The sequence below is a fragment of the Cherax quadricarinatus genome, chromosome 73 (genome assembly GCF_038502225.1).
Source record: "Cherax quadricarinatus isolate ZL_2023a chromosome 73, ASM3850222v1, whole genome shotgun sequence".
Lineage (NCBI taxonomy): Eukaryota > Metazoa > Arthropoda > Malacostraca > Decapoda > Parastacidae > Cherax > Cherax quadricarinatus.
Genome location: NC_091364.1, coordinates 21,773,231 through 21,788,585, shown reverse-complemented (window position 1 = coordinate 21,788,585; position 15,355 = coordinate 21,773,231). Strand labels below are relative to the sequence as shown.

Below are 15,355 nucleotides of genomic sequence, written 5' to 3'. Positions count from 1 at the left end.
TTACGGAGGCACTGGAAGACGACCAAAACGCAGATGTGATTTACACAGATTTTGCAAAGGCGTTTGACAAATGCGATCATGGAGTGATAGCGCACACAATGAAGGCCAAGGGCATTACGGGGAAGGTAGGCATTTGGATTTTCGGTTTCCTAACACACAGAACACAAAAAGTAGTAGTGAACAGGACAAGATCCAGCATCAGCGAGGTCAAAAGCTCAGTGCCCCAAGGCACTGTCCTGGTACCTCTGCTGTTCCTCATCCTCAAGATTGAGGACCCCAGTGGGAATAAGACTGACAGTCCTCGATGATGTACTGACTTTCTTGGGTTATCCTGGGTAGCTAACCCTCCGGGGTTAAAAATCCAAAGAAAATCTTATCTTATCTTAACAAGTGAAAGACTTGGGAATAATTATGTCATCTGACCTTTCAAAAAACTAATAAGACAAAAGTGAGGACAGCCAGGAGGATGGCGGGGAGGGTAATGAGAACCTTCGAAACCAGGGAAATAATACCAGTGGTGACACTGCAAGTCGCTAGTGCTCCCTCATTTGGAATATTTTTCAGTGTTGACAGCCCCGTTCAGGCATTTAAATTACTGAGAATGCCTTAAAATCTTAAATATTTACTCACTGGAGAGGAGGAGATAATGTATATACCTGGAAAGAACTCGAGGTTCTGGTCCCAACTCTGCACACTGCCATAACAGCTTACTGGAGTGAGAGATATAGGAGGAAGTGTAAAATAAACCCAGTGAGGAGCAGGGGTGCGGTGGGGAGGTCCCAGACTATTCAACATCTTACCAGAAGGTATCAGAAACACAGCTGGAACAAGTGTGGAAGCCTTCAAGAGGAAACTGGACAAGTATCTTCACCAGGTGTTAGATCAACCAGGCTGTGATGAATATGTGGGTCACCAGGCCACTAGCAACAACTGCCTGGTTGATCAAGCTAGCACCAGATGAGTCTGGTCTATGGCCGGGCTCCAGGAGCAGAAAGACTCCCAGAACTCATCAGAGTTATATCAAATTAAAGATAATGTTTACCTGTCATCTTACATTTTCATAATACAGAAAAAAAAAGCCTACCATTTAACAGGACAAACATTTATCAGGTTTTTAGCTGAACTGGTGAAAAAAAAATATAAATACAATGGAAACCATTACTTGAACAATGCTTTGCTCAACCTATATGACAAACGCCCAGTGATGGGTTGAATGTTCTTTAAATAAAGGTCCCAACCATTTTTTTTTCATTTTCCACAATCTTTAGATTCTTGCCATCGTCTTCACCTTATGGCTGAAATTTTGGTGCCGAAAAGTTGCTTAAAGAAACATGTATGCACAAATTAAGGCATTTAAGATGAAAAAATTTAAATAAGATATTACAAGGACCAAAATGGAAATATGTCACACTTTTTTTTTTGGGTTATCCTGGTGGGTAATTTACACTATGTATAATAATTGTACTTATGTGTATCTGTCCCTAAATAAACACGATTGGCTCCCACAGTCATGGCGAAATGTTTCCTCATTAATGTTTGAATGTATGATCTCGTGTCTCTTCACATGAAAGATGTTTAGTTAAGTAATTTGACAGGAGGGTAATTAGAACAGGAAGGTCATTACTAACATGGTTATCATCTTGCAGAAGGGCCACCAGTAATCAAGGAACATCCCAGCAGTGTAGTTGCTCGTCGTAACGACCCTGTCACCCTCAACTGTGCTGCAGCTGGTGCTGCACGCATCAGGTGGTTCTGTGATGGTGAGGAGGTGGTCACCTCTACACAAGATCCTCGCTCTCACCGTGTCCTCCTGCCTGCTGGCTCCCTCTTCTTCCTCCGTGTCACTACCACCAGGAAGGATAGTGACACTGGCACATACTGGTGTGTGGCTTCCAACAGCTATGGTGCTACACGCTCTCAAAATGCCACACTGACTGTTGCAACCCTCGCCTATGACTTTCAGAGACAAGCAGAACCCATAGTGAAGACTCGTGTTGGGGACTCTGTCTGCCTACCCTGCCAACCACCCAAGGGCATTCCTCTGCCAGACCTGACCTGGCTGAGAGATGGTCGCCAGGTGACCAATAGCAGCCATCTTAGTGTCTCTCAGGCAGGTGACCTGGTCATCAACAAGGTCATCCAGGAAGACTCCGCAACCTATGTGTGTAGAGCCAGCAATGCTGCTGGTACCAGGGAGTCCACACCCACACAACTCACTGTCATGAGTAAGTTCTTGTCCACACCCACACAACTCACTGTCATGAGTATAACATGTTTGTCTTCACCTTTTCATATAACATGCTGCTCATGAACCTCATGTTTAAATCTAAATATTAGAGTTGGTATCACACAGTCAGGAATTAAAAAACTTATGATAAAAAATCAACTTTTCCCACTATTTAATTTTTATATCAGTAAAGTTAGTGATTCATCCTCAACATTTAATAATAATAATAATAATAATAATAATAATAATAATAATAATACATTATCTTACATTTGGCAAAAACATTTTTTAGGAGAATTCAAGCAACTCACTTTTACAATAGTTCTGTATTCTCAGCTGTGCCGTGGTTTGAAGAGCGGCCATTGAACGTGACTGCTCCTTCAGGAGTGACGGTGGAGTTGAGGTGTCTGGTGCGGGGGTCTCCCATGCCTTCAGTATCCTGGCAGCGACTAGAGGGCAAGATGCCACAGGGACGCACCAGGATAGATACCCAGCATCAACGACTAGTGCTGGAGCAGGTGGCACCCATTGACTCTGGTGTATATGTCTGTGAAGCAGAAAGTGAAGGAGGAAGAGTAACAGCCCAAGCTACTGTCACTGTCGTAGGTGCTCCTACTCTAACACAAAGACAGCAGCGCCTTCAGGTAATGACAGGAGACACAGTACAAGTCTCGTGCTGTGTGGAAGGTAAGCCACAGCCTTATGTACTGTGGCGCCTCGCCACACCAGACAGAACTGCTGTTCTTGCCCCTGGACAAAGTAATGACCACATCTCTGTGTCAGATGATGGTCGTACTCTGTGGTTAGAACATGCAACAACAGAAGACAGTGGCACATATTACTGCTGGGGTGTTAGTAGTGGTGGAGGTGTAAGTGGAAGAGCAGAGGTGATGGTGGTGTCAGCTCTTCCACCACCAGTGATGGGTGTCGGTCCCAGAGATGTTAAGGCCACACCAGGGAGTACTGCAACATTTCACTGTGAGGTAGTGAGTGAGGCAGCTCAAGTCACTATCTCCTGGTGGTACTGTCCAGCTATCCACCTGCCACCCCGTCAACTATCACAACACACTGCTGATCACCGATTCTCTCTCCCAAACAATGGTGCCCTCATCCTCAAGAATGTGCAACTTGATGACTCAGGGATCTACACCTGTCGAGCTACTGCAGACACAGGCACAGTGGAACAAGCAGCAGTACTTCGAGTAGAACACAGTGCTAATATTGCTGAACCACTGCTGCTGCCGGCACCTCCCACCAAGCCACGTCTTATGGCCATGAACCAAACATCAGTGAAACTAAGCTGGCTTCCCAATTCTCAAATGGGTGAAGACCCAGGTCAGTGGTATCGCATAGAGTACTGGAGACAAGGTTGGGATGAATGGCGGGTAGCTGATGCTGCCATGATGCAGGAGTCATGTGTGGTGAGCCACCTCACTCCAGGGCACACTTACACCTTCCTGGTCCGTGCTGTCAACAACAGGGGAGCATCGTTCCCCAGCCCCTGGTCAGACCCAGTCACTACCAAGCTTCCCCATGACCCCAGCCTTACTGTGGACCAGGTACGCCAGGCTCACCGCCGCCTCTCTCGCCCCATCATCTCCCTCAGTGATGCTGCCATCACTGCTCCTCACAGTGTGCTGCTTAGGTGGGACTTCCTGGCCCCAGCAGATGTGTCTGTGGAAGGTGTGCTGGTGTATGCTGTGTCCAAGACTGGCACTGTTCAAGTGGCCACTGTCCTGGGTGCCTCATCTTCCTCCCACCTCATGCACCACCTGAGTGCCAACACTCACTACACCTTCTTCATTGTCCCCTTCTGGCACAGCATAGAGGGAACGCCTTCCAATGTTCACTCGCTTATGACACCAGAAGATGGTTGGTTATCAACTAATTTTCTGATTTTCCTGTTCGTTTTCTTGTACTGCTGGCCTTTTTTATTTTTAAAATATTTCTTATTGTCAAGATGTGTACATTGCTATGTAAAAAATTGCATTATATCACATACCAGTGTTTTACATTTGAGGAACATTTGTCCTTTTCTTATAAAATCCTTTATTAAACTCTCTTAGTACCTAGGTCTTTTGTGTATCATGAGCTCTAGAATACCCTGCTTCTGGGTGGATATTAAATTCACAATAGACTCAGTGCTGCAGCTCACTGGATGAACATACGCCACACCACAAACTAGCTGGTTTGGAGTAAAAATTAATTTTCTTTTCCTATTGACAGTTCCTTCATCTGCGCCTGGAGACGTGCATGTGACAGTGCTTAAGGAAGGTTCTGTACTCATCAAGTGGTCAAGTATAAGTGCTGAGGAAGCCAGAGGGCAGCTGGTGGGTTACCAGGTAACAATAAGTCACAATGGTAGTCAGACAACAGAGATGGTGGAGAGTCCCTGGCTGGAAGCTCATGGTCTCCTGCCTGGCCGCCTCTACACTGTGCGTGTGGCAGCTCTTACAGCAGCAGGTTCTGGGCCCTTCAGTGGTCCAGTCTTGCTGGATGCTGGGCCAAATGATGCCCACAGTATTCAGATCAACACTCACAGTGATGGCACTGTGATATATGCATCACCACAACTTGAGTGGCTGATGTACCTGCTAATACCACTGGTATTGATGGTGTGCGCTACAACTTTGTTGTATGTGAGGCGACTACGTCGCAAAGTGCCTGGTTGTAACCCAGTCCACACTCCAAATGTGTACCAGGATCCATCCATCTATCCTGACCACCACTCCATCAATATGTACAGTGAACGCAAATCATGGCGGGCCTCAGAGAGTGACATGGATTCCAGTTTGTCATCAACGCGACTCCTGCGTCCAGACCAACTGGTAAATGAGTATGCAGAACCCCGGATGATGCAACAGCAGCGACTCAGTATAACATCAACAGAACCATATGCCACCACATCATTGTTAACAACAGCCTCGCCTCATCTTAACACCAGTGCACATTGGCAGTGTAGTGATGACTCTGGTGTACAAGTCAATTGGAATGCCTTCCTCCCACCACCCCCATCTTACCCACCTCCCCCTGACCTTGACCTGGGTGATCCAACTGGTAGTAGCAATGTATACAGAGACCGAAGGGTATTTTCCTCAGCACAGATTTACAAAAAGAGCAAATCAGAGCAGTATGAACGTCCATGTGATGCTGCCTTGGAACACGCTTATGATCAGTACACCCAGGGGGCTTCCTCTGAGGGCAGGGATGGTTCCCTCTCCTTCAGTACGCGATTAGACCGCCGTCAAGTCCTTGCTGACTATCACCCTCCACCATCCGCTAAACCCCAACATAACAACACACACTAGTGCCACGTCATGTACATGGGAAAGATAGACAGAACGCACAAGAGGGCTAATTATAGTATAGTTGCCTTTAAATCTATCTGTGTATGTATTAAAAAGTACAGCAAAAAGCTCTCTCCTGGCCCTCCACTCCCTCCAACAACACTAGGCTATCACACCTGCAGTTCAGCACCTCACATCAAGTAATAAAAATAGAATTATCAACAATATGTTAGGTAAAAGGACACATAAGCAACTAGTGTGACATTTTATTGTGGCAACAATAAAATGTCACACTTGTTGCTTATGTGTCCTGGAGAGCAAAACATTGCTCTTGGAGAGGAAAACATTGCAATAAAATGCCACATCAGTTGCACATGTGTCCTTTTACCTAACTTGCATTAAAGCCGGTTTATAGGAGTGTAGTAGCACACACAAGAAACACTACCTCTGGTCTGTGACTGGTAATCAGATCACAGCCTTACTTCCCCTCAGATTACTGAATGTCTGACTTGTTTTCCAAAGAGCTTATTGGGTAAAATCTGTTGGTCTCAAAGTCCCAGACTGGAGGATGGATCTTCCATTGTTTCCTGTTCAGAATGAGTCACTCAGGCTTAGCTAGTAAAAGTAACATTCACAGAGCTTACACAAATAGGTGTCACTGCTTCAGCAATAATGTCAGCAAGACTTACTAATGTAAATAAAAGACTTCTTCAACTCCCTCAGGTTTTGCTAAGGGAGGGAGAGGAAGAAAATTGTGTTTTTGCCTTCAATTTTCGCCTTGTAAGAAAACTGCAGGTACTTAACCTGATATCAGGTAACCCTGGTACCCTCCAGAACACAAAGACACATTACCAAACATTTATATCATACAGTAATTTCCAATCTTAATGTTTTCACTGAAGACATTTTTTGCTCATGTGTCAAGTATTCACTGAAACCTTATTTCAGTGTCGTGACTTTTAATAGAAATATATTATGTACTCGTACATTACAGTATAGTGTTATCATTAAATAATGAGGTTTGACAAACATTGATTCTGTTGCCACTATTTGAATGTAAGTCTAAATTTTTTGCATCACGTTTTGCGTATATCCTCATAACCCCAGTGTTACTGAAGCCCAGTTTGGCAACCAGTTATATAATGATACACTGAAACCAGGTACTTTGTACTGCTATATACTGGTACAGATCAACTTTGTACCATTATATAATGATACAGTTAAACTCTTCTTTGCTGTACGATTGTTAACATCCATCCTCTCTGACCATAAAATGGTACACTCCCACCCTACTCAACCATATAATGGTGCACTTTTGCCCTCTATAACCATAAAATGGTATGTTTCCACCCTAATACAATGATACACTTACACACTCCTCCAATGTATAATTGTAAACATCCGTCCTTTGCTACCACATAATGGCTCACTCTATGACCCCATAATAGCACACTTTTATCCTCCACAACTTTCAAATGGTACACCATGACCATGTACGATCTTGCAGTAGTACAATGACCATCCACGACAGGGTTGTGGATGGTCACCCATCCACGACCCTGTACTGTACAATATGACCGTCCACGGTCGTGTGCTGGTACACATGACCACCCACAACCCTGTACTGTACAACATGACCGTCCACAACCATGTACTGCAACATTATGATCATCCATAATGTTGTTCTGCTGCATTATATTACACTCCATGATATTGTACACACACACTGTGACTATCCACGACCCTGTACTGGTACACTGTTCCAGTCCATGACCTTGTACTAATTCATTTTGACCATCCTAAGTAAGTAAGTTTATTCAGGTATACACAAATACAGTTACATAGAATTATCATACATAGCAGCATATGTGTAGAGAACCTGGGATAACACAAAAAAGTCAGAGAGAGTGACTTATTTCCATTGGGGTCCTTTTACCTTATTATTATAATATAAAGGTTATAATATTTTCTCATTATTCTATAATGAAGATAACATCTTATTATACTAAAAAGACTACTACACCAAGGTCATTAAGACTATCTACAATACGAGGGTCATTACTAGGAATAAGGTAAAATTTACACGTATGTTAGCTAAAAAATAGAAAATCATTCCCTCCCTTTCTGTAGCTACATTCATCAGACACCTTTTGGCATTCTTCTTGAACTTGTTCATGCTATGGCTGGCTTTGACATGTCCAGGTAGTCTGTTCCATTCCTTTATTGCTGTACAATTAAAGGTGTTTGAAGCCTGTGGGTACTACAAAGTTGTGCTCTCTCCCCCTAGTACTATGATTGCTTTGGTTCCCAACCTTGACAAAATTGACAGTAAGATATTCTGGACACTGTGAGAAATTTTATAAACATGATTTAGCTTCAGTTGTTTTACTCTGTCTTCAACATTCAGCATATCCAACTGCTGTAGTTCATCCTGGCCTACATGTTCTCTTGGTCCCAGCCCCAGGATGAATCTTACGATTTTGTTCTGGGTGATTTGCAGTCTATCTTTCAGTTTTTTTTTGTAAAGGCAGAGTACCATGAAGAGCAAGCATAATCCATATGGCATTGTATAAGGGCTAGACATAGGGTCCTGCGAGCCTCAGTAGGTAGACACTGTGCTTGTCTATACAGGAACTTCAGTCTGGCATTCGCTTTCTTTACTACACTGTTCCCTATCAATTCTCCTGACATGCATGGGTCAAAGGGGATTCCCAGATATTTTACTGATGAAACCAAAGTGATGGGCTCCCCATTACACTGGACATTAAAATTATTTACCCTTCTCAGTTTATGTTTCGTGCCAAAGAGAATGGCTTCAGTTTTCTCGAGGTGTAATGATAGTTTGTTGTCTACTAACCATTTGCTGCAGGACTCCAGTTCCAGTGTTAAAAACATTAGCTATATCTTGTGGGTCTTTACCTGACACTAACAGAGCACTGTCACTGCATACAGTAGGAGTTTGCACTTGACACTGATAGGCATGTCATTGACCTAACATAAGAATAATAAGGTACCCAGAATACTACCTTGGGGAACTCCACATGCTATCAGCAGGGGTTCTGATTCCGTTTTGTTGATTTTGACAATTTGTCTCCTGTTGCTAAGGTAGGACTTAAACCAGTCTACAGAACCTATATCAATGGCTTGAAGTTTCTTACACAATATATTGTGGTTGACAGTATCGAAGGCCTTTTGCAGGCCTAAGGTTACCATACCTATGAGGTTCCCCTTTGACATTTCAGTTCTCAGGTAATCCATCAGATTAATTAGGGAGGTGTCTGTTGAGTAAGATCTTCTAAAGCCCGATTGATAGCTATGGAGAATGTTGTTGTCATTAAGGTTCTTAACTACTTGAGAGTACACTGCCCTCTCTAGAATTTTGGATATTATATTGAGTATACTAACAGGCCTATATTTGTTTACATCAGACCTACTATTTTTCTTGAAGATAGGAGTAACTCTGGCCTCCTTGAACCCCTCCAGTATGGTATTAGTGGTGATTGATAGATTTATTATGTGAGCAATAGGGATTGCCAGTTCAGAAGCACCATCTTTTAGGAACTTAGACGGGATGTTATCAGGGCCTGTGCTCTTAGTTGGGTTTAACCTGCTTAGTTCTTTTTGAATAAAGTCATGAGATACACTTACTAGTTGACAACTGTTTGGGGTTACCCCTTTATTGGTATAGTATGTTTGAAACTTATCAGTCTGTGTTAAAGGTATTTGATGCAGCTGGTAGTTTACTTACTAGTGTTGATGCAACAGATGTGTAGAAGGAATTAAAGCAATTTGCCACCTTAGATGTTTCGTGGCATACCTCGTTATTGATAGTGAGTACTATGTTAGACCTATCTACTGGCTTATGGCTATACCCCAACTGTTTTAGTTGTTGCCAGAGCTTTCTGGGGTTATGCTTATACTCTTCAATTTTTGAGCAATAGTGCTTTGCCTTTGCTCCTTTTGTAAGTCTCTGCACTCTGTTCCTCACCCTTTGGAATTCATTTAGTGCTGCAATATCCTGTCTGTTTGCTTTAAATCTTTTTAGCAGCTGGTCTCTGAATTTCATATTATCTAATATCTCAGTAGTCATCCAGGGTTCAGTTCTTCATTTAATCCTAACCTCTTTAACTGGTGCAATATTATCAAGGATGGTAGTGAACATTGTTTTGAATTTTTCCCAGGCATTGTTTTTGTCCTTGCAACTTGTTATTTCTGTCCAGTCACAATTGTGTAGCCTGTTTACCAGTGTTTCTTTACTGTAGTTTCTAGTTGACCTTATTTTTATTGTCCTGTGTAGGCCTATCCTATCCCTAGTGATTTTCCTAGTGCAGCAAATGATGAAATGATCACTAAGACCTGTGGTAATGATGCCTGACTGACTAATGTTCTCAGCACGGTTACAAAGTATGGGGTCATTTAGGGTGGCTGAGAACTGTGTGATCCGGATTGGTGTATTAATTAGTTGAGTGTAACTATTTAAACCTTGAATTTGCTTATACCTTTTGCATAGCCCGTTATTTTGCTGCTGAAAACAGATATTGAAGTCTCCCAGTATTATTGTCTCGCAATTGTTTTCAACTCCGGACAAGACTTTGGAAAAGTCTTCTAAGAACTGGTCCTGGGTGGGAGGGCGGTAACTAGTTCCTACCAAGATGGGTTTGGTCTTGGGAAGCAGCACTTCAAACCATAGAATCTCCAGTTTATTGTTATTTAAATCAAGTCTTGGGTTGTAATTTAAGTTATTTCTAATGTAGGCACATACTCCACCACCCTTTCTGTTCCTATCTAAGCGTTTTATATTGTAACCTTCTATTTTGACCTCGTCGTCAGTCACCATATTCAACCAGGATTCAGAGATGGTTATAACTGCCGCCCTAATTTTGTTAGCTAGAATCCTAATCTCTGCTAATTTAGGAAGAAGTGATCTTGCGTTGACATGAATAAAGTGAAGCCTGTTTTCATAAAACAATTATAATCATCAATATATGGCAATGGGTCATATGTATTAAAATTAGGTAAATCAATGTCATCACTGCTAAAGGGTAACTGTGCCAAAGTGCATTTGTTACACACAAAGTGAATTCTGGCACCGTTACTATAATTGTACATCCATCCATCATGCACCCACCGCTTACACATTTTACATAAGGTGTCTTTTCTGTTTTTCATGCGTACTTTAGTACAGTGTATGCACCTGTTTGTTAGTGTTTGAGATAATAATGGCTGTATTGTCTCACATTGACCTATGTATGCATTACATATGGAGTTAAGGTTATCATTCCTAGCTACTATACCGTCATTATCACCGTCATTTATCTGTCTGTTTTGCCTCTGCACAATAGTTTGAGGTCCTGGATTAATTTGGATATCACCACTTAAGAGCGCTACAATAAGAGCTGTGTGCCACTGTTTTTGTTTGGGTATGCAGTGTTGCCATACCTTGCGGCGATAGTGACATTTACTTTTCTGGTAGGATGGCAACTGTTGGGCTTTTACTGTCCAGGGTGCTGTTACTCCATTCACCTTTTCCAGCCCCCATGACTGATTTCTTTCTTCATGGAATTGAAGAAGAAAGATAAATTTAATTATGGCAGCCTGTACCCCCCTAATGCCTGCCATTTTCACTCTTCCCTCTTTTACTCATATACAATAATATTTATTTCTCTTTTCCAGTCACCTAGTACATCCTAGTATCTGCTTTAGCAATCACCACTGAAGTACTAGTAAATTTTCTTCTTCAAAACCCTCTTCACTGCTCACTTTTCCCTTAACTTCACATGCCCCTTTCAGTTAACCCCTTATTGCACACTCCCCTTCCCGCCTCACTACACAGTCCAGTTTCACCTATTAACTTCTAACTCCTTTCCATTTTGGTAGACCAGAAAAGTTTAATCAATGGTTTTATCCTTCCAAATCCCCCTCAATTCCATTTATCAGGGGTTGTGTCGTGTTGATCGCCTGACCTGTTCTGCTGACTCAGCCATTTTTAAAACACTGAGGGAAGTAAATGCCACCTACAACCTGACTTTCCTTGAGTTTATAGATATATTTGGCATTTTCTGCTATGATTCTCTCACTGTACACTGGTCAGCTGAATATAGGTCAGCTACTAAAACATTAACCTTGACTGTTTAACTATTCACTTCTTTCCCACGACTGTCACTGAGGGATAACCGTCCTATAACCTTGGAGTTTTCTTTGTTGATTTGACGATGTTTCCTGTATTTCCCTCTTGTTAGCACTGGTACAGGTGATATGATGGTGGTACAGATATGATGCTACTGTCAGTACAGATGAACGTCAGTAAAGATGAGAATTTCACTTCGCTAGTTGTACGTCTGGCAGTAGCGGCTGTTTGGATGCTGGTCAACCATGTTTAATGCTCAATTCTTTCCCTCGCTTGGCACTGAGGAAAAAAATCCTACAGACCTGTCATTTCCTTGGAGTTTTGTTGATCAGGTTTTCTGCCATGTTGTCTTCCCGTTGAACACTGGTGCAGTTGATATGGAGGTCAGTTATTTCATTGTAGTGGAAAACGTCTCATGTCTGGTTCACGTCTGGCAGCAGGTCTGGTACTTGAATGCCGGTTCCTCTTTTGTCATATTTAGTCCATTTCATTGTCATCACCGTCAGTTTTCATGTCACTATAGGCTCCTTGCATGTTGTTGCAGCAGTACTTGCAATTTGGCCATCACTGGAGCTCGGATAGGCCCAGGGGACGGCAAGATATAGGAGCAGCCTTGCTGCTTGCTGCGACTGCAGCTACCTCGACTCTGTACTGGTACATTATGATTATCCACCACAATTTAATGGTACACTGTAAGCGTCCAAAGAGTTATAATGGTACACTACATGAAAACCCTCAAACACAATACAGTGATACACTTACACTCTCAGTGTTTGTATAATTGTAAATTGCAAAACTGTTCCACTGGCAGCAACAGTCTGTATGATCAGACAGTAACAAGGACGTTTGTACTTAGAATAACTATAAAAAGCAATCAGAGGTTTGCCAGTTCATGCCAGTACACACCAGCATACACCAACATATTCCAGTACACACCAACATACTCCAGTACATACCAGCACACATCAACATACTCCAGTACACACCAGCATACACCAACATATTCCAGTACACACCAACATACTCCAGTACACACCAGCACACACCAACATATTCCAGTACACACCAACATACTCCAGCACACACCAACATATTCCAGTACACACCAACATATTCCAGTACACACCAACATATTCCAGTACACACCAATGTACTACAGTACACACCAGCACACATCAACATACTCCAGTACACACCAGAATACATCAACATATCCAATACACACCAACACACACCAGTACACACCAACATACTCCAGTATACACCAACATACTCTGGTGCACACAAACATGCTCCAGTAGTCACCAGCTCACACCAATATACTCCAGTATACACCAGTATACTCCAGTACAAACCAACATACTCCAGTGTACACCAGCGTACTCCAGTATACACCAGCATACTCCAGTATACACTAACATACTCCAGTACATGCCAACATACTCTAGTACATACCAGCTCACACCAACACACTCCAGTATATGCCAAAACACACCAACATTCTCCAGTACATACCAGTATTTACAAATATACTCCAGTATACACCAAGATACTCCAGTATACATCAACATACTCCAGCACACACTAGCATACTCCAGCACACACTGTTACTGCAGTATATCCATACTGACAGGTAAAACCCTATATCTTGTGAAAGCAAAACAGAAGCTACTTAAACATTTTGCACTCTGGCAGGATTTCTAGTCTTGTCTTCCTCCTGATCATGAAAAATGACAGATAAATTTTACAAACGTCTATTGAAAAACTTCATCTCTTAGAATGCCTGGCCTCAGACTGGTCTGAGGGCACAGCGACCCAGGAACTTAATATGTGATATACAGCAGGGCCCCGCTTTACGGCGGTAGCCTGGACCCTGCCTGCCGTATAAGTGGGGCCCTACTATACATAAATAGTCCTGTGGTGCCAAAAAGTGTTGGTCAGTTACGTCACATGACCACAGTCACGTTATATTTTACTAGTCATTTGTATATATGTATTTTATATATTTGTATAATAAAGTTTTAATATGTTAAACTTGGGATTTATTGGTGATATCCAATAGTTTGATGTATATGAAGGTGAGAGAGGAGGTCAGACTCAGGTTTATTAAGCCTGACGAATGATAAAACGTGGGATCCAAGTTAATTATTTAGAGAACATTTAATTTCGTCAAGTTGATCGCATAAAACAAGTGAAGTAGACTCAATATTGTCTCCACCAGGAGGGCTGGTCTCAGACCGAGCCATGGGGGGGCGTTGACCCCCGAAATCCCCTGCAGGTATACTCCAGGTATCTTGTGTTGCTGAGAATTATTCGGGAATGTACAGAACAAGTGGAACAGCATCCATATTATTCCTTGTGCTACTGAATATCTGGTAATTTTAGTGCAAGTAAACTTTAGGATAATTACTGTGAGACACAAAGTTGCAATAATTAAAAAAAAAAAGGAGTTTTAAACACGTAAAAAAAATATTTTAATTTTAGAATTAAATCAGTGTTGAGCGAGAATAATTACTGTTCTAAAGTTGTGTAAAATCTAAGTTAACTATTAAAATTTCCTAAAAATAGTTTTAAACTTAAATAACATAAGAACTTAACTCCTGCTTGTAAGTTATCCCTCAAGGGAGATTCCTTGATGCTGGTGTATGGTTCTTGATCCAGGGAGTTGGATCTGTGCTCCAGTTCCCTGAAATAAGCCTGAATACCTTCCGCCCCCCCCTCCACAGGCGCTGTAATATCCTACGGGTTTAGCGCTTCCCCATGATTATAATAATAATAATTGTAAGTTGTTAGATATTGCATCACTGTGGCTGACTTTCTACTAGTGTGTGGGTGTGCTGTATGATGTGTGGGTGTGATGTATGATGTGTGGGTGTGCTGTATGATGTGTGGGTGTGATGTATGATGTGTGGGTGTGATGTATGATGTGTGGGTGTGCTGTATGATGTGTGGGTGTGCTGTATGATGTGTGGGTGTGCTGTATGATGTGTGGGTGTGACGTATGATGTGTGGGTGTGATGTATGATGTGTGGGTGTGCTGTATAATGTGTGGGTGTGATGTATGATGTGTGGGTGTGCTGTATGATGTGTGGGTGTGCTGTATGATGTGTGGGTGTGCTGTATGATGTGTGGGTGTGATGTATGATGTGTGGGTGTGCTGTATGATGTGTGGGTGTGCTGTATGATGTGTGCGTGTGCTGTATGATGTGTGGGTGTGCTGTATGATGTGTGGGTGTGCTGTATGATGTGTGGGTGTGCTGTATGATGTGTGGGTGTGCTGTATGATGTGTGGGTGTGATGTATGATGTGTGGGTGTGCTGTATGATGTGTGGGTGTGACGTATGATGTGTGGGTGTGCTGTATGATGTGTGGGTGTGCTGTATGATGTGTGGGTGTGATGTATGATGTGTGGTTGTGCTGTATGATGTGTGGGTGTGCTGTATGATGTGTGGGTGTGATGTATGATGTGTGGGTGTGCTGTATGATGTGTGGGTGTGCTGTATGATGTGTGGGTGTGCTGTATGATGTGTGGGTGTGATGTATGATGTGTGGGTGTGCTGTATGATGTGTGGGTGTGCTGTATGATGTGTGGGTGTGATGTATGATGTGTGGGTGTGCTGTATGATGTGTGGGTGTGCTGTATGATGTGTGGGTGTGATGTATGATGTGTGGGTGTGCTGTATGATGTGTGGGTGTGCTGTATGATGTGTGGGT

General features: G+C 42.5%; 1 protein-coding gene across 4 annotated transcripts in view; it reads left to right on the top strand.

Annotated features, from left to right (window-relative positions):
• Positions 1–13,633, top strand: part of LOC128701162 (roundabout homolog 2-like) — a 69,712-nt gene extending 56,079 nt beyond the window's left edge. For 3 of the 4 annotated variants that reach the window (XM_070100637.1, XM_070100636.1, XM_070100638.1), the window contains exons 3-5: positions 1,647–2,225; positions 2,564–4,099; positions 4,454–13,633. In XM_070100637.1, coding sequence (XP_069956738.1) covers positions 1,647–2,225; positions 2,564–4,099; positions 4,454–5,535 — 3,197 coding nt within the window. In that variant the 3' untranslated portion in view covers positions 5,536–13,633. The other variant, XM_070100639.1, reaches the window with a different exon arrangement.
• The last annotated feature ends 1,722 nt before the right edge of the window (positions 13,634–15,355 follow it).